This window comes from Echiichthys vipera, assembly GCF_963691815.1.
Source record: "Echiichthys vipera genome assembly, chromosome: 17".
Taxonomy (NCBI): Eukaryota; Metazoa; Chordata; class Actinopteri; order Perciformes; family Trachinidae; genus Echiichthys; species Echiichthys vipera.
The window spans coordinates 19,022,015-19,045,750 of NC_139842.1; the positions used below are offsets into that span (position 1 = coordinate 19,022,015).

General features: G+C 41.7%; 1 protein-coding gene across 1 annotated transcript in view; it reads left to right on the top strand.

Annotated features, from left to right (window-relative positions):
- lasp1 (LIM and SH3 protein 1) overlaps positions 1-23,736 on the top strand; it is a 32,785-nt gene that overhangs the window by 4,657 nt on the left and 4,392 nt on the right. Inside the window, exons 2-5 of the mRNA XM_083931003.1 lie at positions 6,345-6,439; positions 12,171-12,255; positions 20,025-20,132; positions 22,974-23,052. Of these exons, the coding sequence (XP_083787129.1) occupies positions 6,345-6,439; positions 12,171-12,255; positions 20,025-20,132; positions 22,974-23,052 (367 nt within the window). The remainder of the gene's footprint in view (positions 1-6,344; positions 6,440-12,170; positions 12,256-20,024; positions 20,133-22,973; positions 23,053-23,736) is intronic.

Genomic DNA, 23,736 nt, shown 5'->3' on the forward strand with positions numbered 1-23,736 from the left:
CCTCTTCATTTAAAGGTCCTATATTGTTAACAGTGATATTTCCATGTCTTTATAAAATATATGTATTATAAAGCAGGTTTAAGGGCTTCAAAGCGTACTGAAAGTATCAAAAATGCTCAACTGTCACACTCTCAATCTACAAAGAAATGCACACAGTCTGTGTTCAGAAACTGGGGCCTTTAAACGAGTGTTTCAGACAGAGTGAATACAGGTATATTCAGACAGACAGTATGAGAAAAATTGTGTGTTTTTTTTAACATTATAGCATGTAAACGCGTTCAAAAAACAAGTATGAACCTGAAAATGAGCATAATATGGGACCTTGAAACGGGGAGGATTTGCTCACTGAGGGTTCAGTGTAAAAACCTTTCCCCTGACTCCAGTTTTAGAGAATGTGTCTCGTGCCTTGCTTATATTTAGACGGATTATTCTCAGAGTTGATTCATGCTGTCCACATCCACAAGAGGTGAGGAATCTGTACAGCCACCACCAGTCCCCTCCCTTTGATGACTCACAGTCACAAACATACATTACAGTCAGAATCACCTGAGGTGTTGACTCCGTAGCTGTCAGGTACTTCTCCTTTGTGCGTTTTATCAGAAAAAGGAACGAGTGCCCTTGTCTTGTTTAGTCTCTTAATCTATGACAGCTTTATCAACCAGCATAAACATATCTGGACTCTCTGTTTTGCTCTGGCTTAAAAGAAAATTCATAGAAATGCAGCCAAAGAGACATTTTTATCAAATTCAAACCACAAGACAGCATTTATACAGATGATTTATGACATGGCAGAAGTGTTTTGATATTTTGCCTTTGCTGTGCTCATCTCTCATGTCTTCTGTGGGGATTTTTACATTTTCTATTAATGTCTTGTTTGGGGCGGCAGGATGTGTATGTTACTAAGTGCGCATCACAGTCTGGAGTGTTTTTGGAGAGCGTGTTAAGTGCATACTCTACTTTAGCATAGTATGTCTGTTCAAATCACTGGGTTATCATTGGGTAAAAAACTGGGTTATCATTGGGTAAAAATGAATGGCATCAGGTAGGGTAGTAATTAGCCAGTATGCTTTAATGAGTTAGTTTCTTTTTTTAGCACCAGCCAGATGTGGGCACTTTGTCTTTAGGCAAGAATAATCTTTCACACATATGCGGAGTAAGCTGCTGTAATGCCCCACCATGTAAGTGCGTGTGAGGTGTTTTTGATTTATTTAGCCCTTTTTGGTTTAAAATAAACATCCTGAGTGAAAGAGCTATCAAAGCGTCTTTCAAACTGTGGGCTTAATCAGCCTTTTTTATATTATGAAACATTTCATCAGGGTCCCTAAGGGTGTCCTCCAGTGTTTTAAAGCGCTTAATTCCTCTCATGCTTAATTTGGTGACTACCAGGAGACTGGAGTGTGAAAATCCACTTAAGATGTTCTATAGATTAAGTAGATCTTTCATGTAAAGATAAGAATTTCTCATCCTATCAGTATAGAAAATAATACCAGCCAAGTCCTGGTAGTTTTTCCTGCTCTGAGTCACTTGGTAGGCACTTTTTTAGAAATTAAAAGAAAACAAAAAGTACAGGATAAATAAAAATAATATAAACAGCTAAATTAGCATCCTGTTCAGTATCAGTCAATCAAATTAAAATAAATTGCTAAAATAAAATCATGTTCATTATCAGTCAGTTAATGACTTTAAATAAATAAATAAAATTAAAATAAATCGCTAAAATAAAATCATGTTCATTATCAGTCAGTTAATGACTTTAAATAAATAAATAAATAAATAAAAATAAAATAAATCGCTAAAATAAAATTATGTTAATTTCAATTGCTGACTATTAAAATAAATAATACGTAAAAATAAAATTAATAGCTTAATGAACATGTTCAGTATCAGTCGATTGGTGACTATTTAAATAAATGAAATAATATAAATAGCTAAAAGAACATCGTCAGTGTTGATTATTTAAATTAAAAAAAAAAACAATGTCTAAATAGTTCTGTACGTGTATCAGTCAATTGTTATTTAATTTAAAGAATAAATAAAAATAAAATAAAATAAATAGCTTTTATAAGTTCTGTTAAAAGGTCGGGCTCCAGTTTCCAACCAGTGTTTCTATTAAAAAATCAAAAGACAACGATGGTTTGGTAAATGCTATGTTTTGGTTATTGGATCCAATGAGTGAGAAATCTGCCCTTTAATTAATAATTATAATAATGTTACTACAGCAGCAGCCCTGCAGCATTTGAATGCCTTAAACCTGTCCCTTAATCGCCTCCTATCTCTCTGTAGTTGGTATGTGAGAGCATGCTCCTGGTCAGACTTTCACTAACTCCCCCTCTGTGTGTGATGTGTGCTTTCATACATGGTGTCTGGAGTTGTGTTGGCCTCCCAGATAGCTGCAGGGTTTTACTCCTGCCCAACTTGTATTTGGTTCTCACAGAGAGAGCCGCGAGGCTGACTGAGCATTTTCGCTCTTGACTGGAGTCTTGCATCCTCAGTGACACACATGCATCATGCCCTGAGACTTATAACCTACATACAGTACTACACACATGTACGTACACACACCGTTAATACTCACACACACATATAGACACGTGCCCTTGAGCTACGCTGATGCAGGGAGACAGTGCTTGGTTTTTTTTTTATTGGTGTTTTATTTCTAGGGCTCCGTCTCTGCAGTGTCCTCATTTTCAGCTGACTGCCAGATAGTGACAGGATAGAGATAGAGCCAGGAGCCAGGTTTTCCTGGATCTGGACAAGGCTAAGTGCTGGATGGCCTCTCCAACGCACATTTGGGATGTTTCTCGCCCCCACATCTCTGTCTGTCCCTTCCTTTCCCTTTGGCATCTTTTCCTCTTAATCCTAGATCAAATATAAGTACCAGACCTTAAATATTCTTACCAGATACGGTATATATAGGTTGTGATTATGTACGGATGAAACGGGTTGCATTTCAAATCTGTGAGTCAAATCTTGACCACTGTGATTGTATTTCACCTCCCTTCACACTTTGTTTTATCAGTCAGAAAGCGCAACCACTGCTGAGCAGAAGAAAAAGTGCATTCAGCTGTAAAGAGAAGATGCCAGCAGCGTTTAAACGCATACTGAATACCACTTAAAGTTCACCAGGAGATCCATTGTAATGAGTCAGTGACGTATTTATATTTTAATATTCACACTATACTGCATTTGTACACATGCTGCCTTGACCACCTCCACACGTGACCTGAATGCATTTTGACACCTGTGTTTTAGATCTGTGTTCACCTCAGAGGGCCATGTTATGTAGGATCGGTTGAGTTCAGCAGGCTTGTTCTAAAACCCAAGGTCAATATTTATTCAGGGAAACAACAGGAGAGTCAAAGTCCACGCTCAGCTGATAGACTTCCCTTTCTCCTCCTAACAGCATTTGCATTCACACTTCTCTATCAGCATTACACCGTGTTAGCTTATCTCCGGTTTATCACTGATTTGGTGGAATGAGAAAGGCATAACAGTAGTCTGTTTAGAATATACCGGACTGTTGCACTGTAGAAGGAGATGACCCAGCAGATGAATGCATGCAAAGATGGCAGCCACCACAGCTGCAAATCAGATGAAGCTAGAGGAAATGGAATCTGCCTGCACCGTGCTGTTGTTTGTAAAGGGATTTGTCATTGCAGAGACTAGCCAGAACAATGGAGAGGAAGAGCAGTGGAAAGCGTAACACGATGTGTCCATCTGCAACTCCCTCAGGCCTTGGTATTGGGTTGTAGTGGGATAAGGAGTTTGCATTCGAGGGTTTGGCCCACCAGCACGTTTGGCTGTGGATCACCAGCCCAGGCTCTGTCTCCACTGTGAGCTTTCTCTTTCATATGCCTTAGTACAATATTGCTGGCTCACAGCTACAAACACACAGAACACACACACATGCACTTGCCTGTTGTCATCACATACCACCCTGGGGGGTCTGTTACATCGAGACAGAACAGAAGAGATTGTTCTTAAAACCAGCCTGAAGCTACATTCTTGTTCGATAATGGAAGGAAGTGAAATGCCTATTGTCCTTTGTGTTCAGTCATGTTTCCATACATAGCCCTGCCATAATTGTGTCTACTGTCCATCTGCAGCTTTAACAGTTTATCAGTGCTGTAACACATGCTATATTATCAAACTGTATCACTGCACGCAGGGAAATGATGGATTTCTCTGTCAGTAATGTTGGCGTCTTATCCTGAGATGACTGTGTGGAATCAAAACTTACATTGTGTATGTGTTTGTAAGTGAAACATTGAGGAATTGATGTTGTACTTGGATGTGAACTTTATCCTGCGTCTTGAATCATCTTTTCTGTGCCATTTGTTTGGAAGATTAGTGTTTTGTGTGTGGGCAATTGGTGTAGAGAGGGATAAAGAGTGGGGAAAAAAGAAGAGAGGGATGTCAGAGCACCCTGAGGCCATGTTAATAAGGACTGAGTCTCCCTCTTTCTTTCCCTCCCATTCTTTCTGTCTCTCTTTCTCTCTGTCTCTTTGCACTCCTTTCTCCCTTCCCTTGACGATAGCAGGAGCAGCCAGATCATTGCTTCACTTTCTGGCTTTTCCTCTCTTTTGCCCACCCCTCCCTACCTCTTGCTCTCTCCAGCTCCTTCCCTTCATGTTCCCTCCCTCCTTACAGTTTTCTCCAATCCTCCCTCCCTCGATCCCTCTTTGAACCCTCAGGCCGCGGATCAGCCCAGTGCCAGTAGAGAAAAAGGAAAGAAGGCGGGTGGGTGGAAGTAAGGGAGAAAGGGTGGTGAGGGACAGAGATGGATGCATGGCCTCTCATGAAGATGAATAGAGGAGCTACAGTACCAGGCAGGCCAGCAGAGATGATTATGTTCAGAAAGAGAGTCAAAAGGTGGCTTTCAGAACATGTACAGTCTCTGCAGCACCAACTGAAAAGTTAACAACCTTTGTTGTTGTTTATTGTAGAATCTGATCATTCTGCAAACATACATCTGAGCTCAGAGTAGAAATAAAAAGGGCAGTGTAATGGGGAGAATCTGCCAATGTGATATGTATCATGATACATGGCTCACGATTCAATATAGTGTGATACTGTAAGCAAGGCCAAGCAATTTTAGGAAAACTGTCACAATACAAACACACCACCATATGGATACTTTGTTATGTTGGAGTGAAAGGGTCAAGTGGTTTTGGATTAGCTGCATGGGATTAGCATAAAGTTGGCATGTGTGTAAAGGGGAGACTCGCGGGTACCCATCAAACGCAGTTTCATTCAGAAATCTTAAAGCGGGAGGTCAAAGGTACTCTTGGCCATGGAGGTTTTTCCTTCCGACATAATGTAGCCTCAGTTTGGTGCGTTACTTAGCCCCGTTCCTGACAAGCTGGATTGGCATGGATTCCTTAGGTCGTCTAGTGTCATATGATACTAATATCTTCATTTTAGCGGAGCGACTGTTTTTGAATATTTTCATCCGACCAAATCTGCAGTAAACACTCCACCTCCGCATCACACCAACGTGAACCTTTCACCGCCATTGTTTTAAATGTCTGCGCATGGTCTGGCCTTCTTTTTTCTATGTCCGAACAGGCGCACATAAAATGACGTCAGAACCGCCGTAGGCCTCGTGCTCGTATATGTGCGCACTCTCGTGCTCGTACATGTGCAAACGTGCTTTACAAAAGCCCACCTCTCCCAAGCGGTCCGTGGCCGGCAAGCGGACCGCTTCTAGGCGGGGTACGGTTGCACTCACACTGGTCAAACGAACTAGACTTTAGCCGCGGACCATGTTTGGGCACGGTATGGATGAACAGTGTGAGTGCGCCCTTATTATACAGGACAGACAGGAAATGGGGTGAGAGAGAGGGGGTGAGATGCCCCTCTCTCTCACCCCATTGAGAGGGTGCAAAGGGTCGAACCCGCGGCCGCTCCCTTGAGGACTTTCAGGGTTTTTATGGAGGGCACCATATTAGATGGCTCAAACACAGACTTGTCTATCATAAAGTTTCCTCGTCACTACTCACTGCTCCAGCTCTTCAAGCCCTATCAGCTTATAAATAGTAACCATACAATTTGCAAGCAAAAGGGGATGTTGCTTTCTTTGTAATTTTTCATTGGCAGCATGCACAAACTACTGTTTCCACTTTGCTTCACCTTTTTGTTTTTTCACACAGTCTTAGCAGTCTATATCCTTTCTGTCTGTATCGAGCTCCTGTCCCTGTGAAGGAGTTTCTGGTCTTAGTCATTCAATAAGCTTTCCTGTGCTAGTTTGTGTGTTGTTGTCCGTTTATTCGGTTCTTTTTGGAACCACAATTAAGGTGAAACAAATCAACATTTTGTGTCTCTTGTCTCTTTTTTTCTGACAGTACTGGCATAAAGGATGCTTCAGCTGCGAGGTCTGCAAAATGACTCTAAACATGAAGAATTACAAAGGCTTCGAGAAGAGACCATACTGCAATGCGTAAGTAGTCCCTCGGTCATCATTTTGTGTCAGTGAGCATGTCTCATGTTTTTCTTATCCTCAACCGGTTCATCCCAAAGACACTGACAGCAGTGTTTAATCTGACCACAAACTGTAATAGGACTCTCTAAATGTGTGTGTGTAATCATGTTGCAACCCAACCAAGGCCCCTCTCTCCCTCTGCTGTTTATCAGTGACTAGTCCAGCTCCCCCCTCAGAGAAAAGGCCTATGTGGTGTGGGAAAGTGCCTCCCTCCCTCCTCCTCGGTGGAGAAGAGAGGGGGGTATCAACAAAGGAAATTCCTAAAGTTCCTCTACAGTGACACAGGCGAACACACGGAAAACTAGCATGTCCACTCACGCTTCAGCACATACTCGAACAGTAAAGCTCATCAGGAATCTGTGGAATCCCTGTCTACCATTACTTATCTCTCTATCTTCCCCTCCCTCTCCCTCTCTCTGTCTCTCTCTGTGTATGAGAGTTAGAGGGTGAGTCCATACTCTGAGAGGGAATGCAGAGAGAAAGCGTCGCTTCATGTTCTGACAAGCTCTTTCGAATTTTTTTTTCCTGAAGTGCCATTTTATTGCCAGTAAAATAGATCAAGACGTCATGCTAGCATTGTCATTCTCAAGCCCAGTGGAAACTCTATAATAGTAGTATGCTAGCTTGTGGTCAGCTGTTTTCTATAGGATTTGACTTCCTTCATGATTAAAACCAGAAACAAGTCACTTGTGCCAAGCCTGGAGTCAAGTATGTGTAATGTATTTTTTCAGCTTCTTGTACACGGTGGAAAAACTGTGTTTTCTGGAATTTTTCAAGAAACATTTTCCTGCCCATGTGTTTGGATGTGGATTCAGGTTTTTGCCCTGCTGCTCCTGGTGAAGTAGCAGGACAAATATGCATTCAGATTGAATGTAAAGCAACTTTTTGTCTTGATGTGGTCATCCAGATTTGGCTGCTTGAGTAATTTTGTCTGTGTTTATTAGCCTTAAAATATCCCTTTTCAGCTAACCATCAACAAGCACCGACAGGGTGTGACTGATTTGAAAACTTACAGGAACTCCCTTAGTTTCCCTAATGTTCCTCAAATCGCTTACTTATTTCCTGGTTGTATATATTCATCGAATGGAGTCACACCACTCAGGACAATTACGAAAGTCAAAAATGTTTCCAACTCTGTGAAAGGTCGCTTTTTAACCTGAGAAAATTAAACAGAGAAAAGAAATACTCGCTAGATCTGATAGGGAAAAAACCCAACATACATGCAAATACTTTCCAGGTTAACCAAATGTATTACACCTTTCAGGAGTGCACCCAGCTGGCAGGTGAATGTGTGCAACTGTCTTCACATGTAAGCTTCAAAAATCATGCGATGGCCTTTTCCTTTTTACATAGTTTTCATAATAGGAAAAGCAAAGGTGTTAGGAATAACATTAACAAAGGCTTTGTTTTATTCAAGTGCCCCATTAAACCATGACAGTGTGGCAGTGAGGCAGCATACATGGTACCAGGACCCTTAAACAGCCCTCGTTACTTTTATTATTTACACCTGTGCTTTTTCCACTTTGACATGTCAAAAAGTCTCCTGTGAAAAAGGCCAATTGGTGCTTTTCTTCTGTCACTGTACAGGGATTAAATTTGCGTTGTAGGAACACTATTGGCCATAAACAATTAAAGCCCCACACCTTTGCAACACTGCTCGCTGGTGTTTTTCAGCTGTTTTGGCTGTGCTCAAATGAGATCTCCCTGACTCCGCTGTTGGCTCTTGTATCCTACCCCTGACAGTTATATTTGAATGTTTCCAATTGGGTGACCACAGCAAATTCTCAGCGTGCTGTAGCTGCACCCAACCTCACCTCAATTAGCCGTAATAAGTCAAAATACCTGTGTGTCTAATTATAAGCTTATGTAAGATGATAACAGTAATTCCACATACTATTATTAGTATTAATCTTACTATGACCCTGTTCATACTTCCAATCTTTCACGTTTGATTTAAGGTGTCGAGCCATCACCTTCGTTTCCACAAAGTAGCATCTTCTTCTCCCTTCCCTGCCTCCGATGTTTTCCTCCCGTCCCCGCGCCAGCAGCAACCCTCTTCAGAGTCTGTTTATTATGCCTCTTTCCGTTTTGTTTTAAACAAGCCTTGTTTGAGTAAACATCATCAGAGGAAAAGAGCCTCCCGCTTTAGGAATGGAATTCAGGCGATGTTCTCTGTCATTATTCTGTGGGATAACTACTTTATCATTACTCCTCTATATTTGTCCTCAGTAATTGATATAGGCGTTGTTTGTTTTCACTGTCTTCCCACCCACCTCTTCCCAGAGAGTCCCATCCCTGATTAGATGCTCGAGTCACAGGGGGATTGTGGGAGATTTAGGAGGGCAGATAAAGTTCTTCATTTCCCCAGGAGACTGTGGGAGCCATTGGTGGGACGCTACCTTAACGACTGATAGCCCAGAAATTCATTTGAACGTCTATGTGGTGTTATTAAAACATGTCACAAATGTATTTAGTGTTATCATTCAGAACGCCTGCCAGTTTTCTAATCATTTGTTGATATTTTGTTGATAAATACCCGGTCAAGATTAAACCCAGTCTCACTTTGTAGTATTAGACGGCTCCCTGGCTTGTGCTGCCTTCATGTATTAGTCTGGGGAAGAGCTATTTCTCATTAAAAGATATGCAAGTTTCATTGTATAATGGATTCTGCCAGTCACTGTGCAGCAGACATCTCTGCCTGTTGCTGTCCAGCTCTCCTTCATTAATGCTGTCCTGTGTGTCCTGTGACCTGTGTGTTTTTGATGAGACTTGTGTCCAGATTTTACATGTGGATGAAATGTTCACGCTGAATGATGCATTACAACCTCTCCAGGTCTCACTGGGTCAAGCCAGCCACAACATCTCCTGGTTCCACTGTGCAAACAACCCTCTCCTCCTGCACAGTAGGCGGCTTGTGTGTGCGTGTGATTGTGATTACACATGCGTGGCCCCCTCACTCCCCCACCCCAGCAGTACCACCTCCCCCTTCATTCTGCTCACTCCCTCTTTAGCGTTCACAGGGTTAACTGAGTTTGTGCATGTGTCACCCACTCCCGTCTACAACTTATAACCTTGTTATACAACCTGACGGATAGATGAGTGTTCTTATGACTCACTCATAGCCTCAAACGACACGAAAATGTGAGCATGGTTTCACACACGCACGCACGCACGCACGCACGCACGCACACATATATTCATACACACATTACGATCCCATCAGTCACTAAGCCTACATCTTCAACCCTGTTGTGTGTTTGTTGTGTAGCAATGTAGTCACCGTTAAGTGCAGGAACTGTTTCTAGAGATGCATTGAAGATGACAGGAATGCTGTTAACACAGATGCTGGTTGTGAGGTAGTGTTGTTTGAACGCACACCCCTCTGCATCAGACAAGCAGGGGTTTTCAGACACAGTGATGCTCTGCGAAAGGAAGTGTGTTCCACCACAAACCAGACACACCCAACTCCAGAGGAGAAAAAAATCCTACCTAGCTTTGATCAAGGGACAGTCCCCAAAAAAGAGACACACTGCTGGTAAAAGCTTTGGCGGTCAGTTAGTGGATTTAGCGAAATCTGAATCCATTTAGATTTATTTTGGGATTGTCTCCGTATAGATGTGCTTTTGCCAGATGCTACTTTATTCTTCAAAAGCTGCCATTCAGCTTTCATTAGCCTTACAGCTATGAAGGATGGGGTTTTGAGACCCAGATGAAATCATTGGTGAATGGAAATTGATAGAAATAGGAAATAGACCTAAAACACAAAAATATAAGCATTTTGTAGTGTCAAAAAATGTCAATTTTTAGCCATGTTGCCTTGTTTCTGACCAGGCCCCACATTGTAAAAGCAAGATTATGTCATTTTTTTATTTTAAAGCAGGTTTAAGTGCTGTATAAATACTGTAAAAGTATCAAAACGCTCAATGCACAAAAGCCCGTATTCAGAAACATTGCCCTTAAACGTGCCATCAGGAGTTCTGTACGGTTGTGATGTGACTGATGTGGACCTGAGCAAATGAGCATAATATATCTCTTTTAAGATGGATCAAATAGTTAGGAGGTTTGTATGAGAGAGAGAGAGTGCTGTGTCTATCTTTTAGCTTCTGTGATTAGAAAGCTTACAACAATAAAAGAGTAGCTTCATTTGCATTGTCTGATCAGCTTGTTAGCAGTCTGCTTGGCCTCAGCTGCTAACGTAGTAAACCACTACATCTGAATGTTGCAGACAGCTTCCTTTCCAGGAAAATGAGTGCATAGCAGTTGTCTAAGCCGAGTGCGAGTGTGCACAGACCTGCATGTGTTTGCATGGATGAAAGCAGGGATCAAGTGTTTTTTCTGATATATCACAGAGCTCGAAATATCAACTTCAATCGAATTCTCCAACTACATTCATGTTCTGCTTCCTACTCTTTGAAATTATTTTTGGGGTTTCTTTAAAGTGGCTACTATATCTTTTTTAAAAAGAACTTTATGTAAAATGAACCAACCACAATCCTTTTGTCTTAGTTTTTTAACATCACATTATCACATCAGGATGAATGCTAACTCACTTTTGTTTGCCATGTTGTCTAGGAAACGGTAAATATATTGCCTAAATGGGTTACCCAGAGGCACGCATAGTGGTTGAAGATTTCTGAGGTCACCCTGCACCCTGGGGCAGGCTGGGAACTGCAGTCCATATGAGCCGTGAGATAAGCTTTGAGGGCTCTTCTTCTCCTACTGGACTTAAGCCATGTGTTTTTTTTATGCTGCCTTAAGGATCACACTGAACTGGCAGGCACCATTATTTCTGGACCTAAAGGCTACATGTGCACAGAAGCCTCCAGTGTATAGAAATACAGACTTAAGCCTTGCACGCACAAACCATTGACAGCGCTTTATGCGATCAATAAAGTAAGCGTGCCATGAGTGGCTTTTGGTGTGCTGCATGTCTGTGTGTTTCTCCCTACTTGTGTGTATTTATGTTTGTTATATTTGTTTTCAGGCAGAGCACTTTCCGCTGAGCAGTAGGAGGTGGGATGGTTCTGGGTCTGTGACTGTCAAGAAAATCCCCAGAATCCATTCAGAAAAAGAGCCTCGTCTTCACGCTCTGCTGAAAGGGGCTGCCCATGACATCATTCACACTCACCCTCTGTCTCTTTGACCATGTTGCTGTGTCTGTTGGCGTGTTGTTTCTCTTCCTGTTATCCCTCCATGTGTGTGTGGGGGGGGGCTTGGTCTGGGGCTGTGTGATTGTGTGTGTGTGTGTGTGTGCATAAATGTATGCCTGTGTTTTGTAAGCATGAGAAGCTTTTTCCACACCTGCTATTGCTCTCCTCCAAAACTCTGCAACCTTGAGGCTCTCATCCCCCCCCCCCCCCCCCCCCCCCACACACACACACACACACACACACATCACCCCTGCCTTGCACTTCCTCCTTTTCAGACTACCTTGGCTACCACTGACAGAGCATTGTGTGTTATACTGACGTGCATTTTGTCTACAGGGGCTCCTAACTCAACCTCAGGACCACCTTGAATAACAAATGCCCCCACTGTGGGGCCACAGACTGCACACTGCTTGAGTTATGCTGGGTTTTCTCCTAGAGTCTAGGCATGAGCGTCACAGTGGGAGCCTGAGTGAAAGCTGGCATCCGCCTGTGTGTGCATACTGTGTGCTGACATTTGCTGTTTGTGTGTTCATTTTCAGACACTACCCCAAGACACGCTTCACCTGTGTGGCTGACACTCCAGAGAACCTCCGCCTCAAACAGCAGAGCAAGATGCAGAGCCAGGTAACTCTATCTGTCTTTGTTAGTAGCTACTTGTAGGATTCATGGCTAAACACACACTGTTTGTTCACATTTTGGGCGTTGCTCCACAAAGAAGGCAGTATAAAAGGCGTGCTTAATTTGAAAAGCCTGATTTGAGTTAACCATAAAAATTGATCTGGGAGTAAGTTCTTCCTCAAAGAAAACTTCCAGATAAAATAATCAGTCGAAGCTTGTACATCCAAGATAAGTGCGTGCTCACAGCTTGAACATAGACCTGAGAAGTCAAGCATGAAATTGATTCACAATGGACAAGTAGGAGACTTGAAGAGAGGGCTGGGAGGCCCATGATCATGTAATAATGGGATAAACAGGATGTTATGGAGACAAAAAAGGCAAAAGCTATTTCCAAGAAAAATAAAACTTTGCTGTCTAGGTGCATGTTAGTGGTATGCTAGTCTCAGACCATACTACAGGACACGAGATAACATTCTAGGAGGGGGAAAAATGCTCCGGGCTGTTTGTGTTTCTTATTACCAATCACAATCATCTTTTAGGCGCTAAGACCAGGACGCAGCAATGGTGCCCATTGCAGAACAGGTAGCTTAAGTCCGGCAGTGTGCGTTACGGCAGGTTTGCACCAGTCACAAACAAATTTCTCTGCGATGGTCATGAGGCGAATTTGCTCTTGTGCTGTTTGCTGGTCATTGTGTGGAACAAGTACTTTATTTTAACAACAACAATCACAAATAGCAGTGACACCAGGCTATTTCTCAATAAATATAGTAGATGGGCAGGTTTTGATCTACTTCCTCATGTAAAAATCAGAGGAATAGCAGCGAAAGGGGCAGAGAAATCAAAAAGCTGGGCAAGCAGGGGGTGCAAATTTCACGATTTATGAGAATCACATCTTTTATGTCGCATACAACATGTCTTTTATATCATTTATAGTGTGTTTTCTTGCTAGGTTCGCTTGCAGCTTGCAATATAATTAGATGTTTTAATAGAGGATGATGAAAGGATCGCTCCAGATCATGAGCCACTGGCAGAGCTCAACTGCGTGATGCAGCCTACGTGATCACAGCAATTGATTAACATTGGTGCCGAAAAAGAAGTGGGCGGCAACCCCCCGGCGCTTTGCAGCCAATCACAGCGATTTGGCAGCTGCTGGTAACCCGGCCTTATACCCCCCAGTCTAGTCTACCACACTAGGGGTACACAGAATCAGAGATAAGCGGTCCTACGACAAGAAGGTCGGTTCAGTTACTGAGACTTTGGATCCCAATCCAGTGTGGAAGAACAGCTTCCCCTGGTATGGGTTCAGTCTTTTTAATGTCACTGAAATACACTAGAATACTGTCACCCCTTAAATTATTTGAAAAAGTTATGCAGTTTGGAAATATCTTAAGGGATCTTGCTAAAATCTGTTATGCAACAAGCTGGCAATAAAAGGAAATGGATGTGTTGCAAAAGAAATCATTGCAGCATAAGTGTCCTTAACTGTAGTTATAAGCTCATTCACCTTTTTGGCTTAAATCATTGGCAGAAGTCTGGAAAAAAGCACTGTCTTTCGGATGAGTGTTGTAGTTTTGCCTTAGTTGACATTTAGTCTTGTTGTGAAATCTGTGTTGATGAATGTGTTTTCATCAGAAGTTAAAGCTGAAAAGATTAGTTGATTAGTCAATGAATTAAGACTATTAAATTAATTGGCAACTATTTTGATAATCGATTGCTCATTTTGAGTCATTGCTACACACCTAAATACACTGGTACAGACTCGGATGAGACAGATATTCTGTGATAATCCTGTCTTAACCGGGGCTCTTACAGCCCTCTTGTTTCACACTGCTGCTCTCAGGAGTGTTAATGTGTCCGGCCGTCATTTGTATGCTTTTTTATGATGGTTGCAAACTGGATTATGGCCTAATAAATTTTGTGCCGCTGTTAATACCATACCATGTTTGCTGTGGCCTAGTATTCCTTTCTCTGCATCCTTGTTGCTGTGCATTTTTTGCAGGGCCACCCAAGTGTACTGTACAAAGATCCTCCTAAATTATCTTTGCACCTATTTTCAAATAGCCCCCAGTCTTAGGTCCCGGGGCCTGACAGAAAACTGCTACGGCTCTTCCTCCAGAAGCTAAAATAACAGAGACCCAAATATATTCTAAGACATAAAAAAAACCCTCATCAGACCAAAATATCCATCTGAACTGGGTCATGTGTTATTGCCTTGTTAAAGATGGCTCTGATGGAGAGCCAGAGTGATTTGTAGTCACCAACAGACTTACACTTAGCAGTGTTTCCCAGATTGGTTGACTGTTAAAGGTTCTGTTTGTAACTGTTTTCATGTATTAGTGTTTTTCTTATTGCCAATGGCTAAACGGGTTCTTATGTGACTTTAAAAATGAGTCCATTCCTGACTTTCTCAGTTGTCTGTAACAGCCTCTGGACTGACTTCTGTCTTAAGGTTTCGGGGCGGATTTTCTGGGAAACTCCAAAGGATGTGACATGTCCCTCACCTCTGTTCTGCTCGCCTCAAGCCAACAGTGATAGCTAAATGGAGTCCACTTGTGGTTTTAGCTGCTGATGTTAGCTAATGTTAGCTTGCTTGCTATTGTGGCCGAATTGCTAGTTAGCTTCAATTCATTTAGAGTAGCCACTTGCAAATTACCTTATAGGCTAACGAGCTGGCTGTGTCTCGGCTACGTGGAATGAATCTGTCGTTGGTTGCTTCGTGGTGTGGGCAGTTGGAAAGAATTACACACAGAAAGTTAGTGTTATTTTAAATATGACTATAACAATTTGACAGCATTATATCAATCAGTTATGTTCAGTCTCACTGTTTTGGGCGGTTCTTGCTCACAGCAATGGTCACCTGTGTCTTATTATATTTAAATTTAAACAGTGATCCTTTAATATATATGGTTGCAAACTTGTGGCAGACTATCATCCAAACTGAAGGCTGTCGTGAGGGTTCACTTCTCTTTTTCATGCAGTGGTGTCTGGGACATGTTCTTTAGTATTCTAGGAACGTGTCTATCAATGTGATGATCACTAAAGTTACCACAGAGGAAGCATTTTAATGCAATATTAACCAAATAGTGCAATTTTTAGCGCACTTCACTAGAAAAGCCCCGTCAAATTCAGTCACTTTGAGCCTCATTAATCACAAACAACCCTGCAAGATCCTGGAGGGACTGATCTATTAATCTGGACGGTGGAAGGATCCAGAGGGAAAAGCTGAAGGAGAGGCTTGTTTTCTCAGCATGTAGCAGGAGGGAGTGTTGTCCAGAGAGGAGGCAGGGCTCATCAAAGAAAGCACATCCCTCGTCTTATCCGGGTGTCAGTGTCAAACACTACAGATGAGCCTGGGGGTGTGTGTGTGTGTGCGTTTGTGAGAAGGGGTTTTTGTTGAGTATTGGGGTGGGGTCATGTGGGGAGGAGGATAACTGAGGGATTGAGGGACAGATGGTGTTTTTCTGCATGGATTGTACATCCTAACAGCCCCCCACAAACACTTAACCATACACCAAGAGGCAGTTAATATACTAATGGTTTATCATGGTCACTAGCCTAAGAATGAGATTATTATACACTAAAAATGTTTGTGTTTGATGGTGAAGGATTTGTGTAATCATTAATAAAAACACACATTCTTTCTCTTCTTTATAACAGTTTTGTGAGCACACAGTGATCATCATGGACAGGAGAAATACCCAAAGCTTTTGACAGAAGTAGATTGGTTCTAAAATAATTTATGATCAAAAAGTTCCCTTTTAAAAGAGGGAACGGTTTAAAGAAAACAACTCAGATGTGTTTTTTGGGAACAGGAAACAGAAGAAAAATTAGCTGATTGTGCTGCAAAGCAATCAGACTTGAACAGAAATGGTCCTTTTTAAAGAACCAAAGCCCTTAGAAACAGCGGTTAGAGCAGAGGACTGTTGAACTGTCCTCCCTTACCTGTTGTTAGAGCAGGTGATGATGAGGGAGAGATGAAAGGGGAACTCTACGACATTCAACCACACCAGCAACAGCCCGGAGATTCAAAATTCAGCCGCAAACCTCCAAGAAATAGACCTCAGCAACATTGTTTTGGAAATTAAAACATCCCGTAACCCCAGATTCTGTGAAACAAACATCTTTTCTTATCGCTCTCCATATCGCTCTGTTAGCTACTACGACCACGGCTACGGTACGAGTCGCCCCCAACGGTGAAGTGTGGCATCATATGACTGTGACTAGCTCGTCGTCCAATGTCTCATTTGTTTGGATACATTTTTATAAACGGCTCTGAGTTCAGGATAAATCATCAAACATTTTAAACCATTTTACTTTTTGTTTGACACATAATATATATCAACAAAGGGGCACAGGATTAAAACTGGGACTTTAAAATATAATCCTATGTTTTCACCTACTTAACTTGTCTTTGATTTTAGAATAAATTCCAAACAATAACAAAAGAACAAAAGATGAATATAATGCACCACTGCACATTTAGTTAATTATGTTAAGATGCTATGAAATAAGCCTCTTGTATGCTACAGTATTATTGTTCTGTACTCTTCGTGAGTGCATTTTTGTCATCGGAGGGAAGTTGGTGGCCGTCTAACCCCTCACCAACACCGCCACTCCGTTGCTACGGGAACCCTATTGCTATGGTAGCAGGGTAGAGGTTTGTCACACCTCATTACAAGACTTTGCGGGTGAAACAGAAAGAAACAAGACGAAGAGGGAGAGAGAAATAAAGAAACTGGGAGAGGACGAATTGGGGAGGAGGAGAGGGAGAGCAATGAGGCACACATGAGCGAGGGGGAAAAAAAGGAAGAGACAGGAAGGCACCAACACAGAGAAAGAGAGGGAGGAGTACAGGGTGAAAGAGGAAGAGATAAAAGTAAATCCCCAGAGGAAGGAAAGCTAGCGGAATGCAAATAGGAGCAGGGAGAAAGATTATAATGAGGAAGAGCTCCAGCTCCATGGGATGACTCTGTCTGTTGCTGTTGAGGCAGTAAAATATGAATGAATGAAAAAGGAGCGCAGAGAGAAGGCAGTGTGGGTGGGGAAAGAAAGCAGAGGCATGATTGGAGGAGAGGAAGCTGTTGCATGGACCTCAAAAAGACAAAGGAGATAGACTGAGAAATAGAAACGGGGGGAGGATCATACGTTGACTGATGGGAGCGGAGGGAGAATGAAGGACAAAGATGGGTCCAGGCCACATTAATCTCCTTCCTGACTTATCTTTGTGCGGAAGCTTGAGTGTAATTTTGTGTATAATTTCCTGCGGAATGAGGATCGGCCATAATCTTCACCCAATTTCACAGTGGACGCCACATATAGGCGTTATCACACACACGCAGTATCTGTGAATCACAGCCATGTCATGTCATCACAAGGCGAGAGAGGAAAATTGGTCAGCACTCTGTTCAGCAGCGTCAGACATTATGTGGACTTCAGGAGGGGAGAGCGTGGAGGGATGGAGCTCTGTTTCCTGGTAATGCGCTGACCGTTTGTGCAGACAGACTGCGTTTTTGATGGTGTGTGCAGGAAATCGGTGCAGTCACCATAGAGTACGGCTGGGTATCGCACCTGATTTCCTGACTTGATTCAATTTCCAGTTCAATTTGATTCAATATCAATAGTTACAAAACCACTTTTGCTTGAATATGAAAGACTCTCAGAGAACTAAAGCTGTAAACTATCCAAAGAACCCTCTAACTCGATGCAGTATTAAAAATATTAATGCTAACATTAAGAATTGACCCCAAAGTAGTACTTTTGATTTAACATGAACTTACTACAGTAGCCTGGTCAACACAATAAAATACAATCCACACATCTTCATTCACGTATCTTGAGTTCAGAGATCAAGTGACCCCTTTTGAAAATGTTCCCCTAATTTTGCCTAATTTTGGGACGTTATTAAACCCGTTCCCAACAAGCTAGCATGACATGAGTGGTACCAATTGATGAGATCTTCTAGTTTCATACAATACCAAGGAAAGTGTCTTCTTCTTGTGAATCTGATTATTCAAATGAAGGTCGATTTTAATCAGAAAATCTATTTTCTATTTTATCCTACCACGGAGGCAGGAGTGAGGGTGTGGTTTTTTATTGGGAGGTGGATCAAGTGCTTTGTCATTGTTGAAATGTCATGGCAGGCACCAGGAAAATGCCAGAATGTGCAGCTGTTTATTTAAAAATAAAACATGTACCTAACTTCCTGTTTCAGGTTTGTAAGGTGATGTATATTTAGGTTGTGGGTTTGAGTACTGGCGATCAGCCACAGAGCTGCAGTGAGGGAGAACTCCGTGCATTGTAATTTCTGATATCCATCTGACGCTGCATGGGCTGGACATTTCCTCCTCTGCCCTTAGGGTCAGTCAGGATAGGGCGGGGAGGTCTGAAACACACACACACACACACACTGTTTGTCACACACTACCTCTCATTGTGACCATATATGGTTTCTACACCACGTCCTGTATAAAGCCTTCACTCAGCAAACAGGAAGTGAACGTCACCACAAAAGACTATGCAATATATGTTGGGCCAGCCTTACTTTGCTTGCACTCGTAACACACACACACACACACACACACACACACACACACACACACACACACACACACACACACACACAAACAGCTTACTTCAGTCATAGTTTATGCATAAGAAAATTTAGTATTTTGAATAACATAGGGATTTATTAGGTCACTACTTAGTTTGTTGTATTATTAGCAAACTTCTTCTGTCGAGCTGTAATAAAGTCAACAATAAAACCATTTTCCTCCCAGTTGTAAAAGTCTTTTATTAGGCCTATCTAAAGCAAAGGACTAATCTATTTGTCAAGTTAAGTACAAGTACTTATAAGGTGGATTGTGATGATGTTGTATATCAGGGCTGCATTCAAATCTAATCTTCTTCCTCTCAGTATGGTTTATATATACAGACAATGCAGATTTGTACTTGGCTGTGTTTTCAAAATGCATCATTGTTCAACGTATGGAACCCTTAATTTCCCCCATCCTAAGACGACGTCAACATTGGCTGCAGTTTATTTTTAAGTGTATACATTTCACTTAGCCTCACTATTTAAAACCGTTTAAGTGACCTTTCTCCTGTAATCATAGTTGGAGACGCTCTGTGCAGCTCTTATTTTCTGTTCCTGCACTCTAAAAAAAACCTTGTTTAAAGTTCCTCTGACTAGGATAAACATTTGATCCATACCACTTGTTTAGAAATGTCCTGTCTTCTTATTATGAAATCAGTTATACATATCCATAATAACACCTGTATATTCACGAATTACTTAATGCTATCGCTGACATTAATTCACATCTAGAGGCAATCAATGAATGATCGGATTACATGCTCTTCTCAGAGTAGGATCTCCTGATCTTATTATTTAATATTTATTGTGTTTTCTTCTTGTCTGTTTCTAATTGTTCTTATGTTGTATTATGTCATCGAGGACCGCCTTGATAATAATATTGGGTTATACTAATGAAGAATTTCTAAAAATCTAAATCTAAAAATACATTATTAAATTAATTTCAAACAAGCAGAATAAAAATCAAGACTCATCTGTCATCTTGTCTTTAATCCGTATATGTTGAAAGAATCTAGGTCAGAGTGTCTATAAATAATTGTTTGTGCAGCATTTTTTTTGAATTTTCCTTGTTGACTTACATTGAAACTGGCAACTGCATGTTTAATTCAGCCAAAAAGTGGCACACACCGTATTGTTTGCCTTGCATGTTTTGTTTCTAACGTGAATCCTATTTGTTCTGCAGGCTGTCTACAGGGAGGATTTTGAAAAGAATAAAGGGAAAGGTTTCAGCGTGGTTGCAGACACGCCAGAGATGCAGAGAATTAAGAAATCGCAGGACCAAATCAGCAATGTAAGTTTCAGCAACACAGTTACTCCTCACTCCACCTGTCTACTGCTGTAAATCCTAACAAAAGGGCATTTAGAGCTCTTATGGTGTTGTTTCCCCACCTGAGAGCCCCGTTAGAAGTCTAGTGTGAGTTGATTAGTTTCTCTATATCATTATAATCCCTTTGCCAATATTGAACCAACACTTTGTTCACTTGCTTTATTTGAAGTACGCTAGAAAAGGGTTCTTTCCTTCCTTTCTTGAGAAATGCTGACATCACAGCTTCACGCTAACTCTAGGCATGTTATGCTTATTTTTTATACTTTGCATAATACTTATATCAGCTCTGTTAATACAATACACCACCAGAGCTTTGATCCTTTTCTTTATTTCACTCCCTGAGATTGGATGCACCTTCTTTATCTTAGGCCACAGAGAACTTCCCCAGATTACGATCATGTGTTTTATAATATTTTGCATTATGTTGTTTCTATTTTTATTTTTTAAATATCTTTAATTCCCTCACTTAGTCACTGTGATCAGTAAATGTCAGGCTTCCTCTGCTCACACCACTCCTCATTTACAGTAATGAAATTCTGCTCAAATCACTCTCCACACGGACGATTCTCCTCCTCCTCTCTCCCTCAGCTCCTCTTATTGATTTGCCATTTCTCTGTAAATACAGCACAGCGATGTAGAAAGTCATGCAGTGTTTACCTTGTTCCCTCAGACTGCTTAAGTCAGCTGTCTCCATGTGAAGCACACAAAACATACGTCATTACACATATGCAGCTCTGCACTGGCCTCGCTAATGGCATAATTAGTGTGGAGGGTGATGGGTAATCACCGCTTTCATCTGGTGAAATATCTTACTTGTGTACAATCAAGGAAATTTGCAAGACAAGGAATGAGATACACATATTTTATAGGTATTTATGGGTGCGCACGCACAAGACACATCACATGATTTAAGAAGTGTATCGTGGCGGGATGGATTCAGGCGCATCCTGAAGTGTTTTTGTCAGAACTGATAAAACATCTGCTTGCAATTAGTGAGTCATTCACAGTCAAACATAAGGGAACCACTCCAGATGAATGCTACATCTTTCTCCCTCTTTTGGTTCACTAAGAAACAAACACGTTTACTCTTGCAAGAATGTCAGCAATCTTACAGAGGAACTCCGGTATTTTTCATCCTATTTCCGCAGGTATTTCTGTGTAAGTGACAAGTGGCAGCAATGTTTTTTGAATGTAATGTAATCAAACGGTGCACCAGAACTGTCTGACTACATTATGGAAAGCTGGAGAAGTTGCCGTTATCCTGCCGTGCTTTGGTGTGTAGCTACTGATGCAGTCAACACAGTAACTTTAGCTAATAGCATTAGCCTTTCTGCAGCTCTCCACTCCTGGAACAGCAGTTTCTTCAGGAAAATGTGCTTTGGTAGGATTTCTTCTCCTCTTTTGGCTGGCAGTAGTGTCCCGGTCAAACTGCACGACATATTGTTGGCACAATTCTGGCTACACTTCACAACAGCCCTCCCTCTTTAAAGTTTCAATCCGGTGTCTTCAGGCAAAATCCTGTGAGATTTCAGAACGGGATTTCAGAACAAGACTTCACCAACTTTCCATAATATAGTCAGACACTTATAATTACAATTAGGGGGTTTTCAATTAACCATTTAACAATTTAGTAGATGTATATCAGTTGCCACGATGCACTTCATACTGGACAAATTTCAAAAAAGGTCAATAGTCATTTACACTGAAATACATGAGGAAATATAGTAAAAATATATGCCAAAACTCACCTTTCAACCTTTTACTTCTATTTCCTGACTTTTGAATTTTTATTGCAGTTCTTTATAGGGGGTTTAGTTCAGCAGCAGCCTGGACGCCTCCTGTAAATACACTCACACACACACTATCTGTCCGACCTGCTCCTTCAAAACAAACCAAAATAATCTCCCTCACACAGTCCCACTTAGCATATTGCACTTGAGAACAGTGACTGTGTTCTCTAAGTCACTCGCTTCACTGTCCTTGCACAAACACTCCGTCATCCCATCCAGTCTGTGAACACACTCCTCGCTCAACGCCGCCGGCACAGTGGGCTCTTTGAGCACGGCTGCAAAGCGAGGACAGAATCAGGGTTGTAAATCTTGGCCAAGGCACTGTGAGTCAGTCTGTTATCGGCCTGGTAATAAGGGGGACGGGTTATTTAGTGCAGTCATTGAGCAATCACTCAGTTTCAGTTTCATCAGTGTGGCCGTGTTTCATGTTGTAACACTGAATGCTGCCTTTGTCACAGTAGGCTGGAGAGTTTGTAGGTGGATCATGAACTCTTTTTATTAATTACTTACTTAAGGATTTAAAAACATGTCTGAGGAAAATGTTCCACTACACTTTAGAGAGTAATGTACATGATTTATAGTTGCAATTTTCTGTGCTTAGTCATATAACGCCCCCTCCTCCACATCTCAGCATTTCCTCTTCAGTCTAGTTTGCTCATTCTCACCCAAAGCGTTTCAAGCTTCTAGTTGCTTCCTTTTTTCACCTGTTCTTCCTGATGTGTCCGTGAGGGTTGCTATGCAACTCTGAGCTTGCACTACTTCCGGCTGCTGACATGTCACTTCCTCTCAGCGTCAAAGCTGCTTCTCCAGGCTTTGCTTGCGCGTAGGGCGCCCCACCTAATCGACCACAAACACAGGGGTGCTGGAGAGCAAGTGGGAGACCTCTGGTGGATAGAAGATGAACTACACGCTGTGGCAGCTTCCTGGAACATAACCACACCTGTAGATTTCAAGCGCTTATGTGAAGATGCATGCAGTCTATTTAATGTGACCTGTCACTCTTTGTTTCCCGCAGATTAAGTACCATGAGGAGTTTGAGAAGAGGAAGATGGGAGGAGAGGTCCCACATCAACAGCCGAGCAACCCCAGCCCAGGTATTTCTTCTAACACACACCCATACTTGGCAAACATGTTTTAATGATGACTCAGTTTACAGTTCTAACATCAAATGAACCAAATACCGCAAAATACTAAATAGATAAAAACAAAACTATTTGTATGGCTAGATTAAGCCTATTGTTTGTGTTCGGGTGAACTTTAGCCCTTATAGTTATGTTAGATATTTTTGTATCTCTGAGGGAAAAGTGCAGTAAATATCTACATATTTCTTTAAGCTTCTTGCCTTGTCTGTGCTTGGCTCCATCCAGGCCACAGGCTGCATGAGCTCACCAGGCTAGGGTGTAGCCTCGTCACACCACTCAGGGATCTTAGTTGTGACTTGCCCACTGCCCTCCTCCTCTGCTTTCAGTGCAATCAGTTATACAAAGTTACACTGGTGCAGAAATAGATGTAGTTACAAATTATGCATCGTACATCACTCAAGCCAAAAGATTGTTTGCTTAAGCTCCAAAGTAGCGCTATTGAGAGGTATTGTTCAGTAGGTTGTGTAACAAGGAAATCAAGAGCCACTTAGTGCACGTCTTGGCTTGCCGTGTTTTTGAACACCTCGCTTTCTCAGTTCAATGCAGAGAAACAGAAAGGAGTAAATACTTGCATTTGCTTTACATTAGTTGTAATATTAATTCACTCCAAAATCCCTGTATTAGTTCCCAGTGTGT